This window comes from Pleurodeles waltl, chromosome 8, assembly GCF_031143425.1.
Source record: "Pleurodeles waltl isolate 20211129_DDA chromosome 8, aPleWal1.hap1.20221129, whole genome shotgun sequence".
In the NCBI taxonomy this organism is placed as follows: Eukaryota; Metazoa; Chordata; class Amphibia; order Caudata; family Salamandridae; genus Pleurodeles; species Pleurodeles waltl.
In genome coordinates, this window is record NC_090447.1 from 745615715 (window position 1) to 745638948 (window position 23234).

A 23234-nucleotide genomic window follows, 5' to 3' on the forward strand; every position below is an offset into this window, starting at 1 on the left:
TTGGCATTTTGCCAGAGAGGGTTCTACCGTCAGCCGAGTATTCTCCAGAGCAGAGACTCGTTGTTCAATACCTGAAACTCGCGAGTTAAGTTGCTGGATGTTACTGCAGATCAGGTTCAGTTGAGATTCTGTTCTCTGATTCGCATCGTCCTGGGAGATTTTTAATGCTTTCAACTCACTTAGAATCTGCAGAAGTAAGTTGTCAGCAGGAGCACCGGTGTCTGACATAACTATCATTCCTTGTGCAGAGGCTTCCCTTAGCACCTTAGGCCTGGCCGAATCAATGGAAGAAGCAATAGAGGAGGAAGTGTGGGTAGAAGCTTCAGTTACTGCGTTTGGCCCTGCTTTGTTGATCAATTCTTGTGCTGATAGTGAAGCCGAGTCAACCGGCTGGCCAGAGGAAGTGTGGGTAATGCTGAATAGCAGATGATCTTCCTTACGATTCCTTCCACTTTCAAACAAAAGAAAAAGGGGTCTAGAAGCAGATCCAGTGTTCACTGTTGGATCAGGAGCTATCTCAGAGCCGCTGCCTGCGATCGGCTGAGTCAGAAATGACGAGCCCTTGTTTAACCCTGAACTAGAATCCAGATCCGATGGGGGGGCCCTTGAGTCATCAGACGGACAATCCAGACTAAGGGGGTGCTGGATAAATTGGTTTCTAAGGGTAGAGGGCTATTAGGGAGAGGTGCATGCAGACTAGAGACTGAGTCCATAGCTGAAATTGAAGGAGGGGGGGCAGAGACCAGAGCCTTGTGCAGGTGGTTATCCGAAGGGGCTGGTCGCTTCTGTTTAGTTATGCGGGTCGTCCTAGGAACTCTGGCAGCGGAAGTGCAAAATGTGGGGACTGCCGCAATTCTCCCTCTCTCCCCGAAAAAAAAAAGAAAAAAGGGGGGAGGGGGGGGGGGGTGAGGTAAGACCTCTATCCCAAGAAAAAAGGGAAGGGAAGGAGGGGATTTTTCCCCCCCTCCCATTTCCTCCCCCCCTTCTATCCCCTACTTATCCCCTTATTTCCCCCCCCCCCCCCCAGAATGTATCAACGAAATAAGCCTTGAGCCTTAAGTACTAGGCGATTCCTGGGGGGGTTCGGAAAGCAGACCCACCAAACAAAAATCAAAAGGGGGGGGGGAGAGAGAAAAAATAACTAAAAGGGGGGAAAAGAAGGAAAGGAATCTTGAGTTGGGGATACACGAATATGCGGGAATATAACTCCCTGCTTCTCTCTGCCTTAGACAGTCTATACGAGCCGCAACCTCTCCCAAAAAAGAAAAAAGCCCTGAGAACGTCACCTCTTCTCCGTGTCTTCAATGAAAATTTCTTGCTGTTTCTCCTCTTCTCCTCGTGGACTGGATAGGGTCCTCTGACAGAGAGCCAGAGATATGCGCCTCCAGCAGGCCGTAAAAACGGCAGAAAGATCTTTGGGGGGCCCCCCCACGCTGACACAGCTAGAGAATGCCTGTCTCGGCGTCCCTAGCAACCTTGTCGTCCGACCGGCTTCCCGCTCCAAGGCTTCCATGACCTGACTACAATTAGCGTTCCAGGGCGGCTTTCCGATTTCGAGCCGGCATCCCTAGCAACGGCTCTGAACTGGCTTCCGCGTTCCTCCGACAGCCTGACTTCAGCCCGGCTTCAATCATTATCCTGGGGCAGCTTCCGCATTCCTCATTGCTTCGGACGCGGCGAGTCTAGTCTCAGCGCGCTCTCCCTTGTACTGCCTCCTGCCTTCAGCCGCGGAGCATGACGGGAGCTCTCGCAGCTGCCATCACCAAAGTTTTATTTTTTTATTGAGATTTTGATACAAGTATATAGAACAAACAGTACAGTTTCTTAGGTGCATACAGTGATTTTTACATTTACAGTTATGTTGTGATACTATGCATCTGCTTTGCAAGCATTGCAATTTCAATGGCTTCAATCGATCTGCAACTTATACCTCTTGTCTCTGACCACATCTCATTTTACTCTTTATCCAGTACTCATCTGGGGCTACATATCTACCCATGTCAAGGAAATTCTCCAGAGACATGGTGCCCCAGAATCAGCTATCTCAAGCACAGTTCGAACAATAGCTATCTCAGTGTCTCTCCCATTCTGCAGTGGGTTATTTACAGCACGCGTCCCTCTTAGCTTGCAATTCCAGGTATTTGGAAAGCGTGTCACAAGAGATCAAGGATTTAAGATTATTTTGGTAAGAGTACTGGTTGATGAGGAATAAAATACTCTAGCGTACATTAAAAGGATATTCCAAGTAACCTCCCTCAGAATTCTGTGCTTTCTAAGGGAGCTACTTGGTAACGTGCAACAGCTATATAAAGTACAGTAGAGAGTACTCTATTCAATACACAAGGGTCAAAACCACAACTAAATATAGTATATTTACGTGCACTTTATTACAGTTCTTTACATTACAGGAGCACTCAAAAGGCACATTTTGCAGTTTTCCTATGGGTGAGAGGGTGAGTGAGGGTGAGTGAAAGCGTGGTTCCGAGTTGTTACAGGGTACATGTGGCCAATGTTTTAGGTATTTATTTGCTGCAAACAATTATACATAGTGGTCTAAGAGAGCATGGTACCTATATGTGCAGCAAGTAAGAAAAATAAATCTGCGTTTCACCTATTGGACCAATGTAACCAAAAATGTGTGTGCCAATCCTGGTGGTCAGCATACCCACTACAAATTTGATTTTGATGGCAATAAAAGCTAGACATCCAAGACAGATGAATTGTGGATCATGCACAGCAAATCTTCCAAAGATTCCTCAGAAAATCCAATATTATATCACACTGTGATAGCTCAAGTGTTCTGTCTGACATTCTTAGGAAAACGTATACTCCCATTATAATGAATGATGCAACTTTATGTTATCAGTGTTTGTACAGACCTTTTAATCTATTTCAATGGCCCTGCCTTAGAAAAGGTTGTCAATGGATACTGTTTGGTGTTTGTTGGAGGCTGGCCTGGTTTCTAGTGGGTACCAAAGGTGCTTACAGCTTATACCAGGTCCAGTTATTCCTTATTAGTGAAATGTAGTCAGTGTCTAGAAGCCAGGCTGTCTAGAGGTAGCTGTAGGCAGACCAGCCAAGGCTGAACTAGGAGACATGCAAAGCTCTTGCAATACCACTGCAGTCACACAGTACTTACACATACAAAAGACAATACTCAGTGTTACAAAAATGAAGGTACTTTATTTTAGTCACACAATGCCAAAAATACTTTGTAGGCTATACTCCCTTAGGACGTAAGTAAATAACACAATATACTCACCAGAAACAGGTAAGTACACTGTAGGAAAACAGTGAAAATAGTGAAAAACATTATAGGTTGCAATGGGCATAGGGGGAACACAAACCATATACTAAAATAGTGGAATGCAAAAGTCGGTTTCCCACCTAGGCAAATGTAGTGTTTAGAAGGGCGCTGGGAGTGTAAGAAAACATCAAACGTAAGTAATGTATCTCACCCCAGAGCCCAGGAAACCAGGAGTAAAACACAGCAAGTTTCCTAAAACACACTAGAGGTTGTGATAGAAGATAATGCAAGAACCAGAAGAGACTGCAAGACACCAACACTGGATTCCTGGACCGGAAGACCTGTGGAAGAAGGGGACCAGGTCCAAGAAGCACTAAAGAGTCCAGGGAGAACAGGAGCCCCTGCCAACCAGGATGAAGGTGCAAAAGTGGAACCACCGGTGAGAAGACAAAGTCAGTATTGCACCAAAGAAGACAGATGCGGGTTCCTGGTTGGTGCAGAAGATGTTCCACGCCGGATGGATGAATGCAGTCTGGTTTGCGTCGCTGGATTCTGCCAACAAGCCTTGGCACACGCAAAGCTTGCAGTTACCGGAAAAAGGCGCTGCCCGGGACCAGGAGGGACCTGGTGGCCTCTACCTAGGAGGGGGAGACAGAGGGGGCTCTCAGCAACTCAGAAAGCCTTCAGAAGATTAGGAAGCACGCACAGGAGTCCCACACCACAGGGACAAAGAGGTGCAAATGGAGGCCCACGCAGCACGACACAAAGGATTCCAACGCCGCCGGTGAACCACTCAGGAAGCTGTGTGTCGCAGGATGGAATGCTGAGGGTCTAAGCTGTGCTGTGCACGAAAAACGTCTTGGAAGGTCGCACACAAGCCTTAGCAACTGCAAGGTGCACGGGGGTACTGTCTTGCGTGGGAAGGCAAGCCCTTACCTCCACTAAAGTAGGACAGCTGGACTGTGGGACTGCCGGATTCACTTTAGTCCACCACCCGTGTTGCTGGATCCACATCCGTCTTCTTGAGAGGGGGTCTAAACCACAGGGGGAAGTGACTCTGTCACTCCACAGGAGATTCCTTCAGTTCTTCTGGTGAAAGCTGAAGGCAGGCAGCCCTCGGAGGATACACAACCTGGAAACTGTTGCAGTTGCTGGCAGGAGCTGAAGTTACAATGTTGCAGAAGTCGACTTTGCTTCTTTGTTGCAGTTTTGTAGAGTTCCTGGAGAAGTCAGGGGTTGATCCGTCGGTAGAAGATGAAGTAAAGGATGTAGAGGATTCCTGCTGGAGTCTTGCAATCCAAATCTGAAGAAACACCCAGAGGAGAGACCCTAAATAGCCCTGAGAGGGGGATTGGTCACCGAAGCAGGTAAGCACCTATCAGGAGGGGTCTCTGACATCACCTGCTGGCACTGGCCACTCAGATGCTCCCAGAGTGCCCCGCCAACTTGGAATCCAAGATGGCAAAACCCAGGGACACTCTGGAGGAGCTCTGGGCACCACCCCTGAGGTGGTGTTTGACAGGGATGTGATCACTCCCCTTTCCTTTGTCCAGTTTCGCACCAGAGCACGGACTGGGGGTGGTCTCTGAACCGGTGTAGACTGAATTATGCAAGAGGGCACCATCTGTGCCCTTCACAGCATTTACAGAGGCTCTGGGAGGATAACCCTCCCATGGCTGTAACACCTATTGCCAAAGGGAGAGGGTGTAACACCCCTCTCCTAAAGGAAATGCATTATTCTACCTTCCTGGGATTGAGCTGCTCAAGCCCCAGGGGGGCAGAAACCGCCTGTGAGGTGGCAGCTGCTGGGGCTGCAGTGAAATCCTCAGAAGACTGGTATGGCAGTGCTGGGGGCCATGAGGAGACCCCAGAGTGCATGGGATTGTGCAACCAATACTAGAATCAGTATTGGGGTACAATTCCCAGTTGTTAGACATGTTACATGGCCATATAGGTGACAGCTGCTATCATGTGTGATCCGGAGCAGATCCTGAGGACTTTACACTGGCTTCCGATCAGAAACCGTGCCGTTTTCAAGATCTGCTGCTTTACTCCTAAGGCTCTGATGGCTGGCACCCCGGTCTACCTGCAGGACAACCTGAGGTACTACAGTCCTGTTAGAACACTTAGATCTAGTGATAAGGCACTTCTGACCATTCCTCGAATTCGAGCTTCCAAGTTCGGCGGCAGGGCTTTCCCCTTTATCGCCACGTCGGCCAGAAATCAACTCTCATACCACCTTCACTGCTGTTCCAACTGACAAGTTTAAAAACGTTTTGAAGACTTGGCTGTTTTAGGGTGTTGTGGTGATTCTGTATGGGCTTCGCAACGAAATATACCTTCAAGTATGAGTCGCTGTACTATATCAAGTGGAAATAACATAACATGAAGCCTGTTTGAAATACAAGCAGTTGTATGACCACAGTGTATTATATTATCAGTAATAGTGAAGGTCAGGAGCATTCTGTATGAATTTACATTACTATATAATATTCAGGTTAGACGCAGGTCGGCCCTTCAAAAAACTTAACTGGAAATAAAAAGTTGTTAAGGCGTTTGCACACAAGGAGTGCTCACTAGCAGAGATGTAGCATATCGGTGGAATGTAAATTGTACTTAAGGAACAATTACTGTTTGGGGTTCTAACTTGAAAACAGCTATGTTTTAAGTTCTCTTAGAAACTGTATGCTTCAAATCTTGGCTAATATGGAGTTCCAAGGTTTGGTGGCTTGATCTGTAAAAACAGTGCCTTCTATGAATTCTTTTATAGTAAGGAAGTTGGAAGATCCAATGTTGCTTACCTGAAGTGCAGAATACTATTTTGTTAGCACTGCTTGAGTTTAACTTGCAGGTAAGATGGTCCATTTTCTTTGGGAGGCTCTGTGGACGATGCAAAGTGCCTTGAACATTGCTGACCTAGATACAAGTAGTCAGTGGATTGCTTGCTGAACTGGTGTCATACGTTCTCTGGGGTGAAAGAGTATTGCAGCAGTGTTTTGATTAGTTTTTTTTTTTGTGTATGATGAAATTGGGAGCACAAAGGTACAATCTGTTGACAAAGTCGAGCTTGGTGATTACAAGTGTGAGCACAGCCCGAAGCTTTTGTTAGCATCCAATGTATGGGGAGATGTAGTGCAGTCTTCATTCTGTAGAGGGTGCTCTCTGTGACTTCGTTGATTTGGTGTGTTAAAAAGCCATTTAAGAGCCATCATGTACAATAAGGTACAACATTTTGTCAAGAGTTTTAAGTCCCTTAACAGTATAAAATTTAATTTGGACATGACAAGAACAAATTACTTGCCTTTGGTAATGCTCTTTCTGGTGGATACTGTAGCTAAATGTAAATTACTCACCTTGTGAATTATCCCCTGGTGTCAGACTAGCACCAGAAACCTTCAGAGCTGTTCTCCTGCATGCTGGTAAGTGGTGTTGCATCGCTCTGCGTCGGCATGGGCTGCAATCCAGAACTGATGAGAAGAGCTGCATATAAGTACTAGGCATGTGTGCGGAAGTTAGTTTCTTTCAGAGTCAGAGCCCATCGGCAGACTGGTATGACCAGTGTGCAGATCTCTAGACTGGGACCTTTTTAAATGGAAGAGTGCTGTTCACAGAATGGTGAGGTGGGAGGGCCAGTGAGGAATCTGGATAGAGTATCCAACAGAAAGTTAGTTAACTAAGGTAAGTAACTTGTTTGCAAATTCCTCACCTTGTAAACAGATACCACAGCAGTACCTCCCAAGGTAGAGGGTATAAACGGACTCGGACTAAAACATCCTGTAGGACCGAGCAGGCAAAATGCCCCTCTTGAAGGACCTGTAGAGGCAGTAGCACTCTCTAAACATGTGTACCTAAATCCATGTGGCTGCTTGACAGATGTCCAGGACAGGCACTTCTAGTGCCAACACAGTTTATAGCAACTTTGGCCCTGGTGGAAAAAGACGACAAGCTTTTAGCGGCTTCTTTTTCACCAGTGGGTAGAATATTTTTATCTTGAGAACAGTCTATCAGGAGATGGCCCATATTTGTACTTCTTCACCCTTCTTTGCAGCGGAAAACCCTGCAAAGAGCTTCTCGTCCACTTCTTGTTCCATGGTACAATCAATATATAAATGTAATTATAAACCATACTATAAAAACTTTAAAATTCAAATGATTGAGTCTCTCTTCCTCAGAGATACGAGGTGGTGCCAAGAATACTGGAAAGGTGATGGTTTGGTTGACAAGAAAGGGATTAAACACTTTCGCAAGAAAGGAAGATCAGGTCTCAAAACCAAATTATCAGGGAAGAAGATGGTGTAAGATGGATTTACACAGAGAGCCTGACATTTGGTCACATATCTAGCCAATATTATGGGGATGTGAAAGGCGGTTTTTAAGTTAAGAAGTCTTAAGAAACAAAGACAACTGTGCAATGTGTCAAACTGTGAGCACATCTAGAATGTGAGGACTAAATTCAAATCCCATGGGGCATCACAAAGGGCTTTGGTGCAAACAAATGTTATGAACCTTTCAAAACTTGCGTCACTAACAGTGATTTAAAAAAACACAAAGGCTGATCCAGCACCTGCAAGAAGGCCAAAAAAATCTGATAAACAGCCCTTAACAGTGCTCAAGGCAAGACCTTACCAGGCCAGAGAAAGAACAAACAAAACTTCTGACAATATCGTCAATTAGTTGCATGCCACACCAATCCACCAATGTGTCCCAATTACTGGTGTACACTGATTTTGTGGAGGAACGTCTCACCACCAAGATGACATTGACAGCCTTGGGATGCAGGCTGAAGGAGGTCAACGGTCACTGCTCAAACCCCAAGCATGGAGATGCAAAATTTGAAGGCTGGGCACAACACCTTGCCCTGTTGGTGCAACAGAAGATCCTCCTGAAGTGACAACTTGATCAGAGGACAAAGACTCATGGCTAAAGTTCCAGGTACCGCACTCTTCTAGCCCAATTCTTTGCCATAAGGATGACTTGGGTCAGGTCGTTCCTGATCTTCTTCAACATTCGAGGCAGGTGACCTAGTAGTAGGAAGGCATACAGGAGTCCTGAACTCCACTCTAGATAAAAAGGCGCCTCCTAGCGAGAGCTGCATTGGAAACTCCAGTTTGCTGAAATGAAGACATTGCACGTTCTCAGCAATGGTTCTCCCTACTGCTGGAAAACAACCTGTTCTACCTTCGGATGCAAAGCCATTTATGATCTGCTAGGAGCCTGTGGTTGAGTTGGTCTGTCTTGGCATTTAAAATCCCACCACGTCATTCATTACTAGAGCAATCCCCTGGTGGTCTAGCCAGTTCCAGAGGTAAAAGGCCTTACTGCTTGCTGCAGAGCTACATGGGGATGGTGTTCTACATGAGCCCATTGCATAGCTTTCCCTTTTTGACTGGCAGGAAAGCCTTCAGTGCCACATCAATCACCCTCATCTCCAAGTTGATGAGCAGTCAAGTCTCTGCCTGAGACCAGTGTCCTCTCATATCCACCTCTCTGATATGGCCTCCCTAACTCAGCAGTGATGCACTGTAACCGCCGTCTGCTTTGAGTGAGCGGGTAAGGAGAGGAGCTTGCCGCCGATCCAAATGCGACCCAATAACCACCATTGATGATCTTTTGCCGTCTCCTCTGAAATCTGGATTAAATCCAAAAGATGCAATCCAACAGATTTCTCCGATGCAGTAGCAACTGGAATTTCAGATCCCACTGCAGAGACCGCATGTATTGACAAACCAGCAGGAGGGCAACAATCCTAGCGGCCTCAGTGATCTGCATGGAGATCCAGGACAGAAGCTGAAATATTGGAATTTTAGCCCAAATATCCTCTAGTCTGAATTCCACAGGAAAGGAAAGGAATTGTACCGTAACCAGAATGGCATAGATGAAAGGGAGCATCTGCCAAAGGCGTATGGTGTGACTTCGGTGCATTGATAGTGAATCCCAGCAACTTTAAGAGGTTCGCCTTTGTCTGCAGGTGGTTAACAACAGCCTGGGGTGAGCATACCTTTAAAAGCCAGCCATCGAGGATGGACGATGAATGGTACCCTGACTTTCGTAGATGTGCTGCGACCACCCAAATCAATTTTGTGAAAACCCGAGGGGTACTGGTGAGGCCAGAGGAAGAAGTGCAACATGAAAATGTTCCTGGCCCTACGTCAACAGCAGGTACCAACTGTGGGTCTGCAGGAGGAGGAAGTGAAATTAAGCATCCCGCAGGACCAGCACCACCATCCACTCTCCAGGGTCCAGAGCAAACAGGAACTGGGCTAGTATTAGCATCTTGAATTTGTCCTTCTGCATAAAGGCGATGAAAGGGTGAATGAATATCTAAAAAAGGACAAAGACATCTGTCTTTGTTCAACAACTCAAAGAGGTAGTAGGATCAACACTCAGTCCCTCATTATGAGTTTGGCGGGTGGCGGAGGCTGCGTGTCAAACTTGTACTGTCATCTGACTGCCAGACACCGCCGGCCCTATTACAAGATTCCCACTGGGCCGGCTGCCCGCCAGCCCAGCGGGAAACAGGGCCTTAACATTGGCGTGATCGAGCCGGCGGCAATGTGGCAGTGCAGCAGCAACCACCGCACTTTCCATTGCTCATAATTCGGGCAGTGGAAAGCATGACGGACTGTCCATGGGGGCCCATCCACTGCATGGGCAGTGCACGGGCCCCCAACACCACCATTCAGCCAGTTTTTCCATGGCGGTCCAAGTGCCATGAAAAGGCTGGCAGATTGGGGAGTCGTGATCCCCAGGGCGGCGCGGCATGCAGCGCCACCCTGGCGGATTACAACCGCCAAGACCACCAGGCTGTCGACTGCTGGTAACCTTGCGGTGTCGCCACTGCTAGTCTGTGGGTCGTAAAACCGCCAGACTCCTACTTCCAAAGCTGTAACCCTCTCTATGGCCCCTTTAGCCAAAAGGTCCTGTATTTCCTGCTGTAAGACGGACAGATGGTCCCTCGTCAGCCATCACAAAGGAGGTGAACGGTGGGTAAAAAGGAAGGGAAGGGCATAGCCTGGGATGACAATTTTAAAGATCCACTTGTCCATCACAATGGCCTGCCACCCATGGAGGAAATATCGGATACACAGAGGCGCTTTACTCTGCAGCAGGGCCCTCAGATAAGGAACCAACGTCATCCTGAAGTTTTTTATATCAAGTGTCCTCATCATAATGGAGAACATAACCGCCCCAGTCATAATTGTTGTCATTGTCAGGCTGTGCAAATAAGCTATGTAGAGTTTGGACCCATCATGCGGTGAGGGAAAAGTATCAGGAGTTAGAGGGATTGCAAGAGGTTCTGAGCTAGTCGGCACCTGGTGCGACTTCGGTCGAGGTTGTGGCGGAACTAGTTCGGAACTGGATGGCACTCTAGGGTGTACATGTTCATCAGGCGTCAATGTGAGCAGGACCGCCACCAGGTGATGGTGCCGGAAAGGAAGCAGGCACTGAAGTGAGTGTTGGACCTGGAATGGATCTAAAGGTAAAGACCATGCAGAGGGCAGACCCACTGGCAGAAGTCCGACAGGAGGCCCCCCCTGTGTGGTTCTTTGGGGTCCACAGTGTTACAGCATAGTTTCTTTGAAGGAATCCACTTGCTGGGACATCACCGACAGATATGGAAAGTCAGAGCGTTGGTACCAGAGATGGAAACGGCTCCGACAGAGATCGGGAATGCAACAAAGAGGCATGCTGATGCCCTCTCAAGCTCCCTGGAGTTTGTGATATGTAGGAAAGGGCTCTTTCCCATTTGGACTTCTTATGTTTCTTCTTCGACTTGCCCGAAGACTTTGAACACGATGAGAACCTGACGTGGGAATGACTTTGGGCGGGATGAGGGCGTTTCTTTAGAATTCTTGTGCTTGGCGACATAGTTTGGCTTCATATTCCAGTACAGCTTTCAGGTTCATCTAAGCACAGACACCAGAGGCCTTGGATTAGTGGTCTGACCTCCCACTAAAAAAGTGTGCAGGCCCATCATGGACATTTGTTCGCGACAGTTCCTGCACGGCTTAAACTCTGAGGTTTTAGAGTGTCACATTTACCTTGCATACAGGATAATTTGTTCACAAAAAATAGGAACTGATGTCAGCATGGACAGATGGCACGTACATGTGATTCCATTTGCCATTTCCAGAATGGTGCGACATTGGCGCAGACCCACGATTCCACCTAGCAGCGCACAGGAGACCTAGTCTGAAAGTTTCCAGATCCAGTCTGACACCCGGGTTTAATCATAAGGTAAGGAATCTAAAGTTAAAAGTATCCATCAGAAAGACTTTGATATCAAAGACTGAGACACTCCAGCTAGTACAAATAACTGCTGTACTAATTAAAAATACTGGAGGAAAAGTTATGGTCACAATCGAAGCTGGTATCACAGTCAGTTTTTGGTCATTCAATTGTTATAATGTGACACATAATGGCAGTTCAAAACCTGGTCACAGGCAGAACCACCAGGAAACATGCAGGTATGTATGCTCTTGCAGGTGATCACCTTTAAGTTGTTTAATAGAACAGCATATATTGGAACTAACAAGTTGTACTGCTAATAACGAACAAAATAACCTTCCACTTAGCAATGTCTCAATTTCTATCTGCTCCCCCACAGGCACCCCGATAACTTGGCTAACACATGGTGTAAGGAAATGCCTCCTTGGCATGGTTACCCCCTGACTTTTTGCATTTGCTGATGCTAAGTTTTGATTTGAAAGTGTGCTGAGGCCTGCTATCCAGGCCCCAGCACCAGTGTTCTTTCCCTAACCTGTACTTTTGTTTTCACAATTGGCACACCCTGGCATCCAGGTAAGTCCCTTGTAATTGGTACCCCTGGTACCAAGGGCCCTGATGCCAGTGAAGGTCTCTAAGGGCTGCAGCATGTCTTATGCCACCCTGGGGACCCCTCACTCAGCACAGACACACTGCTTGTCAGCTTGTGTGTGCTAGTGAGGACAAAACGAGTAAGTCGACATGGCACCCCTCTCAGGGTGCCATGCCAACCTCACACTGCCTATGCAGTATAGATAAGTCACCCCTCTAGCAGGCCTTACAGCCCTAAGGCAGGGTGCACTATACCATAGGTGAGGGCACAAGTGCATGAGCACTGTGCCCCTACAGTGTCTAAGCAAAACCTTAGACATTGTAAGTGCAGGGTAGCCATAAGAGTATATGGTCTGGGAGTCTGTCATGCACGAACTCCACAGCACCATAATGGCTACACTGAAAACTGTGAAGTTTGGTATCAAACTTCTCAGCACAATAAATGCACACTGATGCCAGTGTACATTTTATTGTAACATACACCCCAGAGGGCACCTTAGAGGTGCCCCCTGAAACCTAAACCGACTATCTGTGTAGGCTGACTAGTTCAAGCAGCCTGCCACACACCAGACATGTTGCTGGCCACATGGGGAGAGGGCCTTTGCCACTCTGTGGCTAGTAACAAAGCCTGTACTGGGTGGAGGTGCTTCACACCTCTCCCTGCAGGAACTGTAACACCTGGCGGTGAGCCTCAAAGGCTCACCCCCTTTGTTACAGCACCACAGGGGACTCCAGCTAGTGGAGTTGCCCGCCCCCTCCGGCCACAGCCCCACTTTTGGCAGCAAGGCCGGAGGAGATAATGAGAATAACAAGGAGGAGTCACTGGCCAGTCAGGACAGCCCCTAAGGTGTCCTAAGCTGAGGTGACTCTGACTTTTAGAAATCCTTCATCTTGCAGATAAAGGATTCCCCTAATAGGGATAGGAATGTGACCCCCTCCCCTTGGGAGGAGGCACAAAGAGGGTGTACCCACCCTCAGGGCTAGTAGCCATTGGCTACTGACCCCCCGACCTAAACACGCCCTTAAATTTAGTATTTAAGAGCTCCCCAGAACCTAGGAACTCAGATTCCTGCAACCTAAGAAGAAGAGGACTGCTAAGCTGAAAAACCCTGCAGAGAAGACGGAGACACCAACTGCTTTGGCCCCAGCTCTACCGGCCTGTCTCCCCCCCTTCTGAAGACACTGCTCCAGCGACGCTTTCCCCAGGGACCAGTGACCTCTGAATCCTCAGAGGACTGCCCTGCTCTAGAAGGACCAAGAAACTCCAGAGGACAGCGGCCCTGTTCACCCAAGACTGCAACTTTGTTTCAAAGGAGCAACTTTAAAACAACTGCGTTTCTCGCCGGAAGCGTGAGACCTGCTACTCTGTACCCGACGCCCCCGGCTCGACTTGTGGAGAAACAACACTTCAGGGAGGACTACCCGGCGACTACGAGACCGTGAGTAGCCAGAGCTGCCCCCCCCTGAGCCCCCACAGCGACGCCTGCAGAAGGAATCCCGAGGCTCCCCCTGACCGCGACTGCCTGACGCCCAGATCCCGATGCCTGGAAAAGACTCTGCACCCGCAGCCCCCAGGACCTGAAAGATTGGAAATCATGTGCAGAAGTGACCCCCAGGAGGCCCTCTCCCTTGCCCAGGTGGTGGCTACCCCGAGGAGCCCCCCCCTTGCCTGCCTGTATCGCTGAAGAGACCCCTGGGTCTCCCATTGATTTTCATTGGAAACCCGACGTGCGTTTGCACACTGCACCCGGCCGCCCCGTGCTGCTGAGGGTGTACTTTCTGTGCTAATTTGTGTCCCCCCCAGTGCCCTACAAAACCCCCCTGGTCTGCCCTCCGAAGACGCGGGTACTTACCTGCTGGCAGACTGGAACCGGGGCACCCCCTTCTCCATTGCAGCCTATGCGTTTTGGGCACCACTTTGAACTCTGCACCTGACCGGCCCTGAGCTGCTGGTGTGGTAACTTTGGGGTTGCTCTGAACCCCCAACGGTGGGCTACCTTGGACCCAAACTTGAACCCCGTAGGTGGTTTACTTACCTGCAAAAACTAACAAACACTTACTCCCCCTAGGAACTGTGAAAATTGCACAGTGTCTAGTTTTAAAATAGCTATATGTGATTTATTTGAAAGGTGTATATGCTATGCTGATTATTCAAAGTTCCTAAAGTACCTACCTGCAATACCTTTCATTTAAAGTATTACATGTAAAATTTGAACCTGTGGTTCTTAAAATAAACTAAGAAAATATATTTTTCTATACAAAAACCTATTGGCCTGGAATTGTCTTTGAGTGTGTGTTCCTCATTTATTGCTTGTGTGGGTACAACAAATGCTTAACACTACTCCTTCGATAAGCCTACTGCTCGACCACACTACCACAAAATAGAGCATTAGAATTATCTCTTTTTGCCACTATCTTACCTCTAAGGGGAACCCTTGGACCCTGTGCATACTATTCCTTACTTTGAAATAGTGCATACAGAGCCAACTTCCTACAGATGGCAACTAATACAGCAGCATCCCTTGATAATAAGAACAATAATGGGCTCATTTCAAGATATTTATCAGACAAAATAGTTAAGAAAAAAAAAGAAAACACTACTGCTCTTAAAAAAAGAACATGCTCAATATTAAGAAAAACAAGAAAATATGCATGCACAATGGACTGAGCGTTTGAAAGCAAATACATTGGAGACATGCTACTAGATGGTGAGGCTGAATACGTAAACATCAAAATACATCAATATTTTCTTAACAAGCCCCCAGCAAGATAGATGACCCTCCAAAAATCTACCTAAGCCAGACAAAGGTCTCTTTTCTCATGCACAACATATATGAGATTAGAACAGCATTTGGATGGCTTATAATTAGTGATAATAAAGAAAAAAATAGAAGAAGAAAGGCAAATACAGAAGTTGGTAGTAAGGGCTGGGACAGTGCAAGCAGAAATTTTAAATATATAAAAGAAAAATGAAACTGCTGCAAAAAAATCTGCATCAAAATTTACGATGATTAGAAAATCTCCAAATAATAACATCCTGAATTCTGAAAAGATAGAAGGGCATAACTATATTAAGTATATTTTTCATTAACATTGACTTCATCAACAACGTAAATATAGAAATAAATAAATATTACATTTTTTAAATCTTCAGCTTTCAAGGTCTAGGTATCATTTTTGTAATTCATTTTATTTTGTGGTGGACCCTGGGTTGCTATTTGGTGCTTTACATTTAAAAACAGAGGCATAAACATCAATTACTGTTATCATTTTACAGTGAGTTTTTCTGTCTCCTGATTCTTTAGGAATGCCTTGTAAAGCACAGACCATGATCTCTAGTACATCTATTCTCTGTTGAACTCCAACTTCATCATATTTTCTTATTTTTAAACCATGTATATTACTTGAGTTATTACCGTTTTTAATAAACCACCAAATGTTAATTTCCACTTTCCTCAGTATCCTGCATTTAATACATATTTCAGTGTGTTTCCTAGAGCAAGAGTTCAGCCGAAATGGATTAACAGCGAATGTGCAATGGGGTCACTGCATAAACATTTTAAACATTTTGCAGTTGCAACTTTTTTGAATACATAAACATTTTTAAATAGTATGTTTATTTCTCGGACACTATTTAACTTTTCTTTTTAGGCATAGCATCAGTTAAAAAATAATTATAAAAAAACTCTGGTTTTGCAAATAATGAATCACGAAAAAAGAAAATTCTCACGTGTCACTGGCGCAGACTCTGAAGCAACTCATCAGGATTTCTGCTGCCTTTTCCAACATATCCCCGAGTTTGCCTTTTCCTTTCTTTACTAACTGTTGATCAGCCTAGTGAGAAATTAAAACAACATTTACCCTAGACAAGCTATTATAAAGACCTCATTCTATATTTCCAGCACAACAAACTGTAAGATTCTAGGAAGTGCACACCGCATCTTGAAAAAAGCATTTGCAAAGCCAAGAGATCTGGCACTGGCCAACAGCCGAGTGGCTTTGTCAATGCCTGTTTTGTTTTGTTTTGCCATAACTGCAAAACTTTACTGTTGAGGAAGCTGTCGGACCCTCATCTTTCTCACTGAACACCACTAGCTAAAAGCAAAATTATTTTGCTGGTCTCAAAAAACACGTTGTCATTTTATTCCCTTTCACTTATGAGAACTATTTTGTGTGGACATGTGCTCCTTGTGAAGGGGAAGAATCAGTCACTCACAGTGAAGTAAGCCCTTGCTGTATGTTGTAATGGGCTTAAGGAAAATGTGAATGATTTAGTAACATGCCCATGGATGAAAAGGGCCGCTTGAAACTCCCTGTTAGTATATTATACATATAATTTTATTAAATTCAAAAGGTCGTGGCCAACGCCAGACCTAAAAACACCTGGTCAAAATGAACTCTGGAAATTAATAAATACATTTGGTTGCCAGATAACAGTAACAGTAGAGCCAAGAAATTGGAAAAACATCTCCTTTATGGGAAATCATCGGTTTGGGCATGGTTATGCATCTCCCAAAGCAATCTTAATACATTTCAAGGCACATGGCAAGACATAGGTTGAAGACCCCTATTCTGAGCAACTTTGAATTTATTGCCCACTCCCAGCTAATTCAAGCCCTTATGGTGGCAATCAAGATTCAAGTATGTGCTATATGTTAAGAAACAGAGACACACAAAAACAGCTGAAAGCTCAGAGTGCTCAGCAGACAACAGCCAAGAAAGTTTGAACAAGCATTGATGGCCTTTTGTTTACCCCTGAATCTACATTTATGATCTTGGAACAAACAATTGCGTGATTCACTGTCTAACCAACCAGGTCTTCTCATTGTTGGGAACACGCCAAGAGTCAACTGGTGGAAATTTAGTAGTCTACTTGAAATTGTAATTTTAATTGTTGAATATTCCTAACCACATTAATTCCCCTTTACAGCTAGCATTCTCACTGCAGCAATCAAATCATTACTCAGGGGATTTTGAAACCTGATAGTTTTCTCCTAAATGCCTTCCCCCTGACTTCTTTTTTCCTGCGTTCTAGTCTTAGTTAGACTGATCAGCAGTCTTCTTTACTTTCAATAATGTTAGAGTGTAGCAAGGATTCTTGAGCATGCCTTCCAGGATCATCCCTATCATGCCTTCTTTTCAATATTTATGTGTATATTTTTGCTCTATTTGCAAGAGCTATTTCTACTGTACAGGGTGAACTTCCAAATGTAAGCAGACAACACACATATCCATGTCCTCTTGGAAAATGGTCCGGAGAATCCCAAAATTATATCCTTGTGTTCCACTGGATGAAGGAGTGCTTCTTGTGCCTGAACAGTGCTATGGCTGAAATCAGTCCTCTGACACTGAACCCAACTCACTACCCTTTGGCTGGCCATTAAGCTTTAGGATCCCCCTTCCAACTCTCTTAAAGTAAGGAATTAGAGATTGTTTTGATGCTGACATATTTTGCTGCCTACTGCAACCCTATTGCTAAGGGTGTGAATATGAGGCTCTCATGTCTGTGAAAAATCCTCCTGCTTCTCCAAATCAACCAGAGTTGAGCTTACTAGAATCCTCCAACTAGCACTTCATCTATTGCATTATCATGTGTTCTGGTATTTTTAGAACAACTCATTGTCAAGCTCCAAAGACTTCAGAACCATCATACCAGCCATGCCCCACTCTGTACTAGTGATTTCAAATAAAACTCGACCTTAAAGCACTCTGCTGGCTCCCAGTCAATGCCAAGATCAAATGTAAAGTTCTGTGCAATGTCCACAAAACATTCTGGGGCAATTGCTGTGTGAATTTGCAGTAACCTGTTCCTCCCTATGCCCCCAGACTTTGTGATCAATGTCTGCCTGCCAGATCAACTTGACACCTGTTTAAGAGAATGGAACACATATATATTACTGGATGTGCAAGAACCGGGAAACTGAAATGCCTTTAGCAAGAGACCAGAAACCAATTACATTAGGTTCAGGAACCATCTAAAAACTCAACTTTTCAGATTGGCCCTAACTAATCTCAATGAAGTAAAAAGGTTCCAATGAAAGAATTTCAGAAATGGTTTCTCACATGTCAAAGTCTACACTACGAGGCCCTTCCTGCCAACTTTACACATAGTTCTGGGCTTTGTTAAGCATGCTGACGCTGCTTAAAGGAGAAAGGCATGCAATTTAATTCTTGCACTTGCAGGATGGCACTAACCTGTTGCTTTACGTCCCTTCTCCTTCTATATTCACAGGTGGTTGCGCTAGGAAGAGTGTAAAGCCACAATTATCAGTGGTGTACAACCACACAAAGCAAATGATCCACAACTTTGATTTTATTTTCACCCCTATTCTTAAAATGCATTTCTGGTTAGGGCTGAATTCTTCAACAGAATGTGCAGGTGTCTGTTCACTCTGATCAATTCTTGTATTAGAATCATTTGGCCTCAACTTCACGTTGACATGTTTGGAAATATCCTGAATGCAAGCTCATGTTGCATCAGATGAGAACACCGAATGCAGCAGCTCATATGTAGAGATTCCCTTTGGTTTTGTAAGTAACACCCCTCTACACAGACCCCGAGAAGAGATTATCCATAATCTTCTGAATCAAAATCCATAATAAGTTTCATAATACTCTTTACAGCTTTGGAATATATGGGGCATCTGTATTTGTGGCCATACATGGTGACAACCTAGGACCATCAGACTACGTGACCCTGAACTCTGTGTTGGAAAAGGCCTTTCTGCAGTGTCATCCCCAGACGTTTTGCCTTCCTCCTTCTCTTTTTCTGACTTCACTGTTGCTGGCTTTAGGACTCTGCGCACTTTCCCACTGCTAATCAGTGATAAAGTGCATATGCTCTCTCCTTAAAACATGGTAACATTGGATCATACACAATTGGACTATTTAATTTACTTATAAGTCCCTAGTAGAGTGCACTATATATGCTTATGCCCTGTAGATTAAATGCTACTAGTGTGCCTGCAGCACTGATTGAGCCATCCACTTAAGTAACTCCTTAACCTTGTCTTAGGCCTGTCATTGCAAGGCTTGTGTGTGCAGTTTCAATGCCAATTCGACTTGGCATTTAAAAGTACTTACCAAGCCTAAAACTCCCCTTTTGCTACATATAAGACACCCCTAAGGTATGCTCTAGGTACCCCATAGGGCAGGGTACTGTGTAGGCAAAAGGCAGAACATGTACCTGTGTAGCTTACATGTCCTAGTAGTGTAAAACTCCTAAATTCGTTTTACACTGCTGTGAGGCCTGCTCCCTTCATAGACTAACATTGGGGCTGCCCTCATACATTGTGTGAGTGGCAGCTGCTAATCTGAAATGAGTAGGAAGGTCATATTTAGTATGGCCATAATGGTGATACAAAATCCTGCTGACTAATGAAGTTGGATTTTATATTACTATTTTAGAAATGCTACTTTTAGAAAGTGAGCATTTCTCTACACTTAAATCCTTCTGTGCCTTCCAATCCACATCTGTCTAAGTTTAGTTGACAGCTCCTTTGTGCATTCACTCAGACACACCCCAAACACAGGATACTCAGCCTCACTTGCATACATCTGGATTTTGAATGGGTCTTCCTGGGCTGGAAGGGTGGAGGGCTTGATACTTACATGTCAAAGGACAGTAGCCTGCCCTCACACAAAGGACTACCACACCCCCTACTGGGTCCCTGGCAGACAGGATGGAACTGAAAGTGGACCTTGTGCACTTTTAAGAGACTGTTTGAAGTCTTCCCCACTTCAGAGGCACATTTGGGTATTTAAGCAGGGTCTCTGACCCTACCAACTCAGACACTTCTTGGGGTAGACACTCTACCTCACAGACGCTTCTGGACAAGAAACTTGCTGGTGAAGAATCCCTGAACCAGACCTGCCAAGAGGAACTGCCTGGCTGCCCAAAGGACTCACTGGGACTGCTTTTCTGACAAGAACTGCTGACTTGCTGTTGCCATGCTGCCTTGATGCTCCCAGGCTGTGCTGAGAAGTGCTCTCCAAGGGCTTGGGTAGGGCTTGCCTCCTATTCCCTGAAGTCTCAGGACCAAAAAGACTTCACTCCTGCAACTGGACTCCTTGTGCGGCGAAAAATAGACGCACAGCCTGCTAAAAACGACGCACAGCCTGCCCCGCAGTGAGAAATTCACTGCACGCTGAACCGGAATGACGCAGCCCAACTTTGTGAGGAGAAGATCGACGTAGCGTCTGCGTTGTGACCGGAACTTAGACGCACAGCCTGCTAAAAACGACACACAGCCGACCCGGGATGATGCAGTCCAATTTCCAGAGAAGAATCGACGCAGCGCCTGCCGTGCGGGAGAAATTTCCACACAACGCCCACTGGATCGACGCAGCGCTTGTGACTTCGCTCCGCAAGCCCAGGATTCCACGCACAGTCCCCGGGGTGCCAGAAAACCCCGAAACCCAAAGAGGAACCAAGTCCGCACACCGGAAAATAACGACGCAAGTCAGTGTTCGAAGGGGCGAAACCGACGCACACCTCCCTGTTTTCCACACATCGCTTCCTCTGTGGTCCCTTGCGGAGATTTTGAACGCGAACTAGGTACTTTGAGCTTGCAAGAGACCTTTATTGTTTTTAAGAGACATTTACTTGTTTTGCAAAGACTTAAGACACTTTATATTAATTTTATAGTGATATCTCAACATCTACTTATTGCATTTTAATCGTTTTGACCTGCATCTTATCAGATAAATATTATATATTTTTCTAAACACAGTGTGGTGTATTTATGTGGTGTTATATGGTGGTATTGTATGATTTTTTGCACAAATACTTTACACATTGCCTTCCAAGTTAAGCCTGACTGTTCAGTGCCAAGCTACCAGAGAGTAGGCACAGGATAATTTGGATTGTGTGCGACTTACCCTGACTGAAGTGAGGGTCCTTGCTTGGCCTGGGGGTAACCTGCCTGCCAACCAAAGACCCCATTTCTAACACTCTGGCACTAGCAACCACAATAACAGGAACGTCTGGTTGAACCTTTTCAGCTGAATACTGAACCTCTTCAAGTTTGAGCAAATATGCTCTGTAGGAAATGGCATGGTACTACACAGCAGAGCATCATTTTCAACTTCTATTTATGGCTCGCAGTAGAGAGCACTATTCAATTCAATCTATTAATAAACATCACTCCACTAACCAAGCATAATAACACACTACCTTGACTTTGGTAGGACTAGGGCACAATAAAAGCGGTAAAGGTATGCAACAGAAATGATAGTAATATAACATAAGGATAGAGCCAGCTGTCTGACATAAGGAGTAGAATAGGCGGAAATCTACTGAGAGAATTTGGATCCCACTCACAAGCATGTGTATGAAAAATACATACTTTTTTAAAGAAAGTACTGAAGTTCTCTTTGGATCTGTATTTCTCGGCATAGGTACTAAACATTAAATTATATGAATAAGGCCAGTCTGCGCAAAGTTATGAAAATGAGGCAAAAAGGCCCAACTAGTCTAGAAGCCATTTATTTTGCCAGAAATTTGTGGCAGCATTCATTACTCCCAAATGTTTATAGGAGACGCTGCAAATATTCTCAAGTGAGAGAAATTAAATTGTGCTTGTTTTTTTGTAATAGATAAATATTAGAGGAAATACGTTTGTGAAGCCACAGCAGTGCAATTTAATGGGTTAATTTATTTTTCGATGATAGTGATTGTGATTGTTTTTTTAAGATATAAGAAGTCAGCACCTGAATGAGTCAACAAATAGATGCAAAAGGCCATCTAATTGGAAGATGAAGGCAGAGGTAGCTGGTATGCCTGGAGCAAGTCCACCATAATAAATATATTAAAGATAAGGTTTCCCTGCTGTATAGTTTATTGAAAACACCGACTTCGTGTTTTGACTGGGGGACAATGACTCAGTGTTGCACCACAATAGAAATGTTACAAATATATTTCCTGACTCAGGTGAAAATCAGGAATTAAATTTGTAAATTTAGGCTGGTGTAAGGCCATTTGCCATGTTATCAATGTAAAAAGCATGTGTGGTTTTGAGAAAGAGAAATAGCTTGAAATCAATGGCACTTCTTGTCCCACTGATGGAAAAGGGAAGGTAGCCTTAACATAATTACTCTTGGGTTAAAGGAGGGTAAGAATATTTGGTGTTTTATACAAGGGGTTCCCTGGGATTGACTTCCAAGGATGTATTCAATACTTCTCTACTCAAAACAGATGAATGCAGCATATATGTAGAGCCTTAATTAAACGTAGCAAGATGTCTACACAATAAATCCCATGTTAAAACCTGCTAATAGTGAGAAGATGAAAAGAACTGTGTAAGTGCATGTCTTAATAAATGCCATTTAAAGTTGAATGTTAGTGTGCAATAATCTAAATCAAATTCTGTTTAAAAATAGAAGTAAATCATTACACTGTCAATTACTTACACTATTTGCAAATATTCGAAGGTCCAGTGTGACGGCATACAGAATTGGCAAAGCCCTGTGAAGTCAAAAACAGATACATTTATTTTAACTGCATAAGAGTCTAGGCAGGTTTGCAAACGCTGTACTTGAACACAGTAGAATGATTACTGACAAAGCCAATAAAGGTGTCTCTAAATTCTTCTTTAACGTATTTTCAGAATCCATGACGAAAGTCCTAAACTTAGATCTCATCATGCATGACTGGTTGAAAATTGGGAACTCTGAATGTCTCTCTCAGATGTTTGTAGCTTGGCCTCATTCATTTTAGGACCCTAGCATTTGTTTTATTTTTATGACTTCGACTATGAGATAAAGCACATAGATGTTTCTCTAATTATATGGCTTAATACAATCAGAATATTTGTGTTAACTCAATTTCTGTGTCACACACTGGGGCCCCCATCGCAAGTTTGGCGGGCGGACTCGAACCGCCATCAGGCCACCTGTGCGGCCTGAACACCGTCGGCCATATTAGGAGTTCACCACAGGGCTTTAATATTGACATTGGCTCGTAATTGAGCCGTCGCCAATGTGGCGGTGTGGCGGGTGCAGCACCCCCCCTTGCGCTTTCCACTGCCAGTAATTCGGGCAGTGGAAGGCGCGACAAGGTTGTCCATGGTGGCCCCTTCACTGCCTATGGCAATTGCCTGAGCAGTTCAGGGGCAACCATGGGCCCCCGGCAACCTCTTTCCACCAGCCTTTGCATGGCGGGGCAACGGCC

General features: G+C 45.1%; 1 protein-coding gene across 2 annotated transcripts in view; it reads right to left on the reverse strand.

Moving 5' to 3' along the window:
• The window catches only part of PCID2 (PCI domain containing 2), a 106752-nt gene that overhangs the window by 23528 nt on the left and 59990 nt on the right, over positions 1-23234 (reverse strand). For both annotated transcript variants that reach the window (XM_069204990.1, XM_069204989.1), the window contains exons 7-8: positions 22475-22529; positions 15795-15898 (exon numbers count right to left, since the gene is read on the reverse strand). In XM_069204990.1, coding sequence (XP_069061091.1) covers positions 15795-15898; positions 22475-22529 — 159 coding nt within the window. The remainder of the gene's footprint in view (positions 1-15794; positions 15899-22474; positions 22530-23234) is intronic.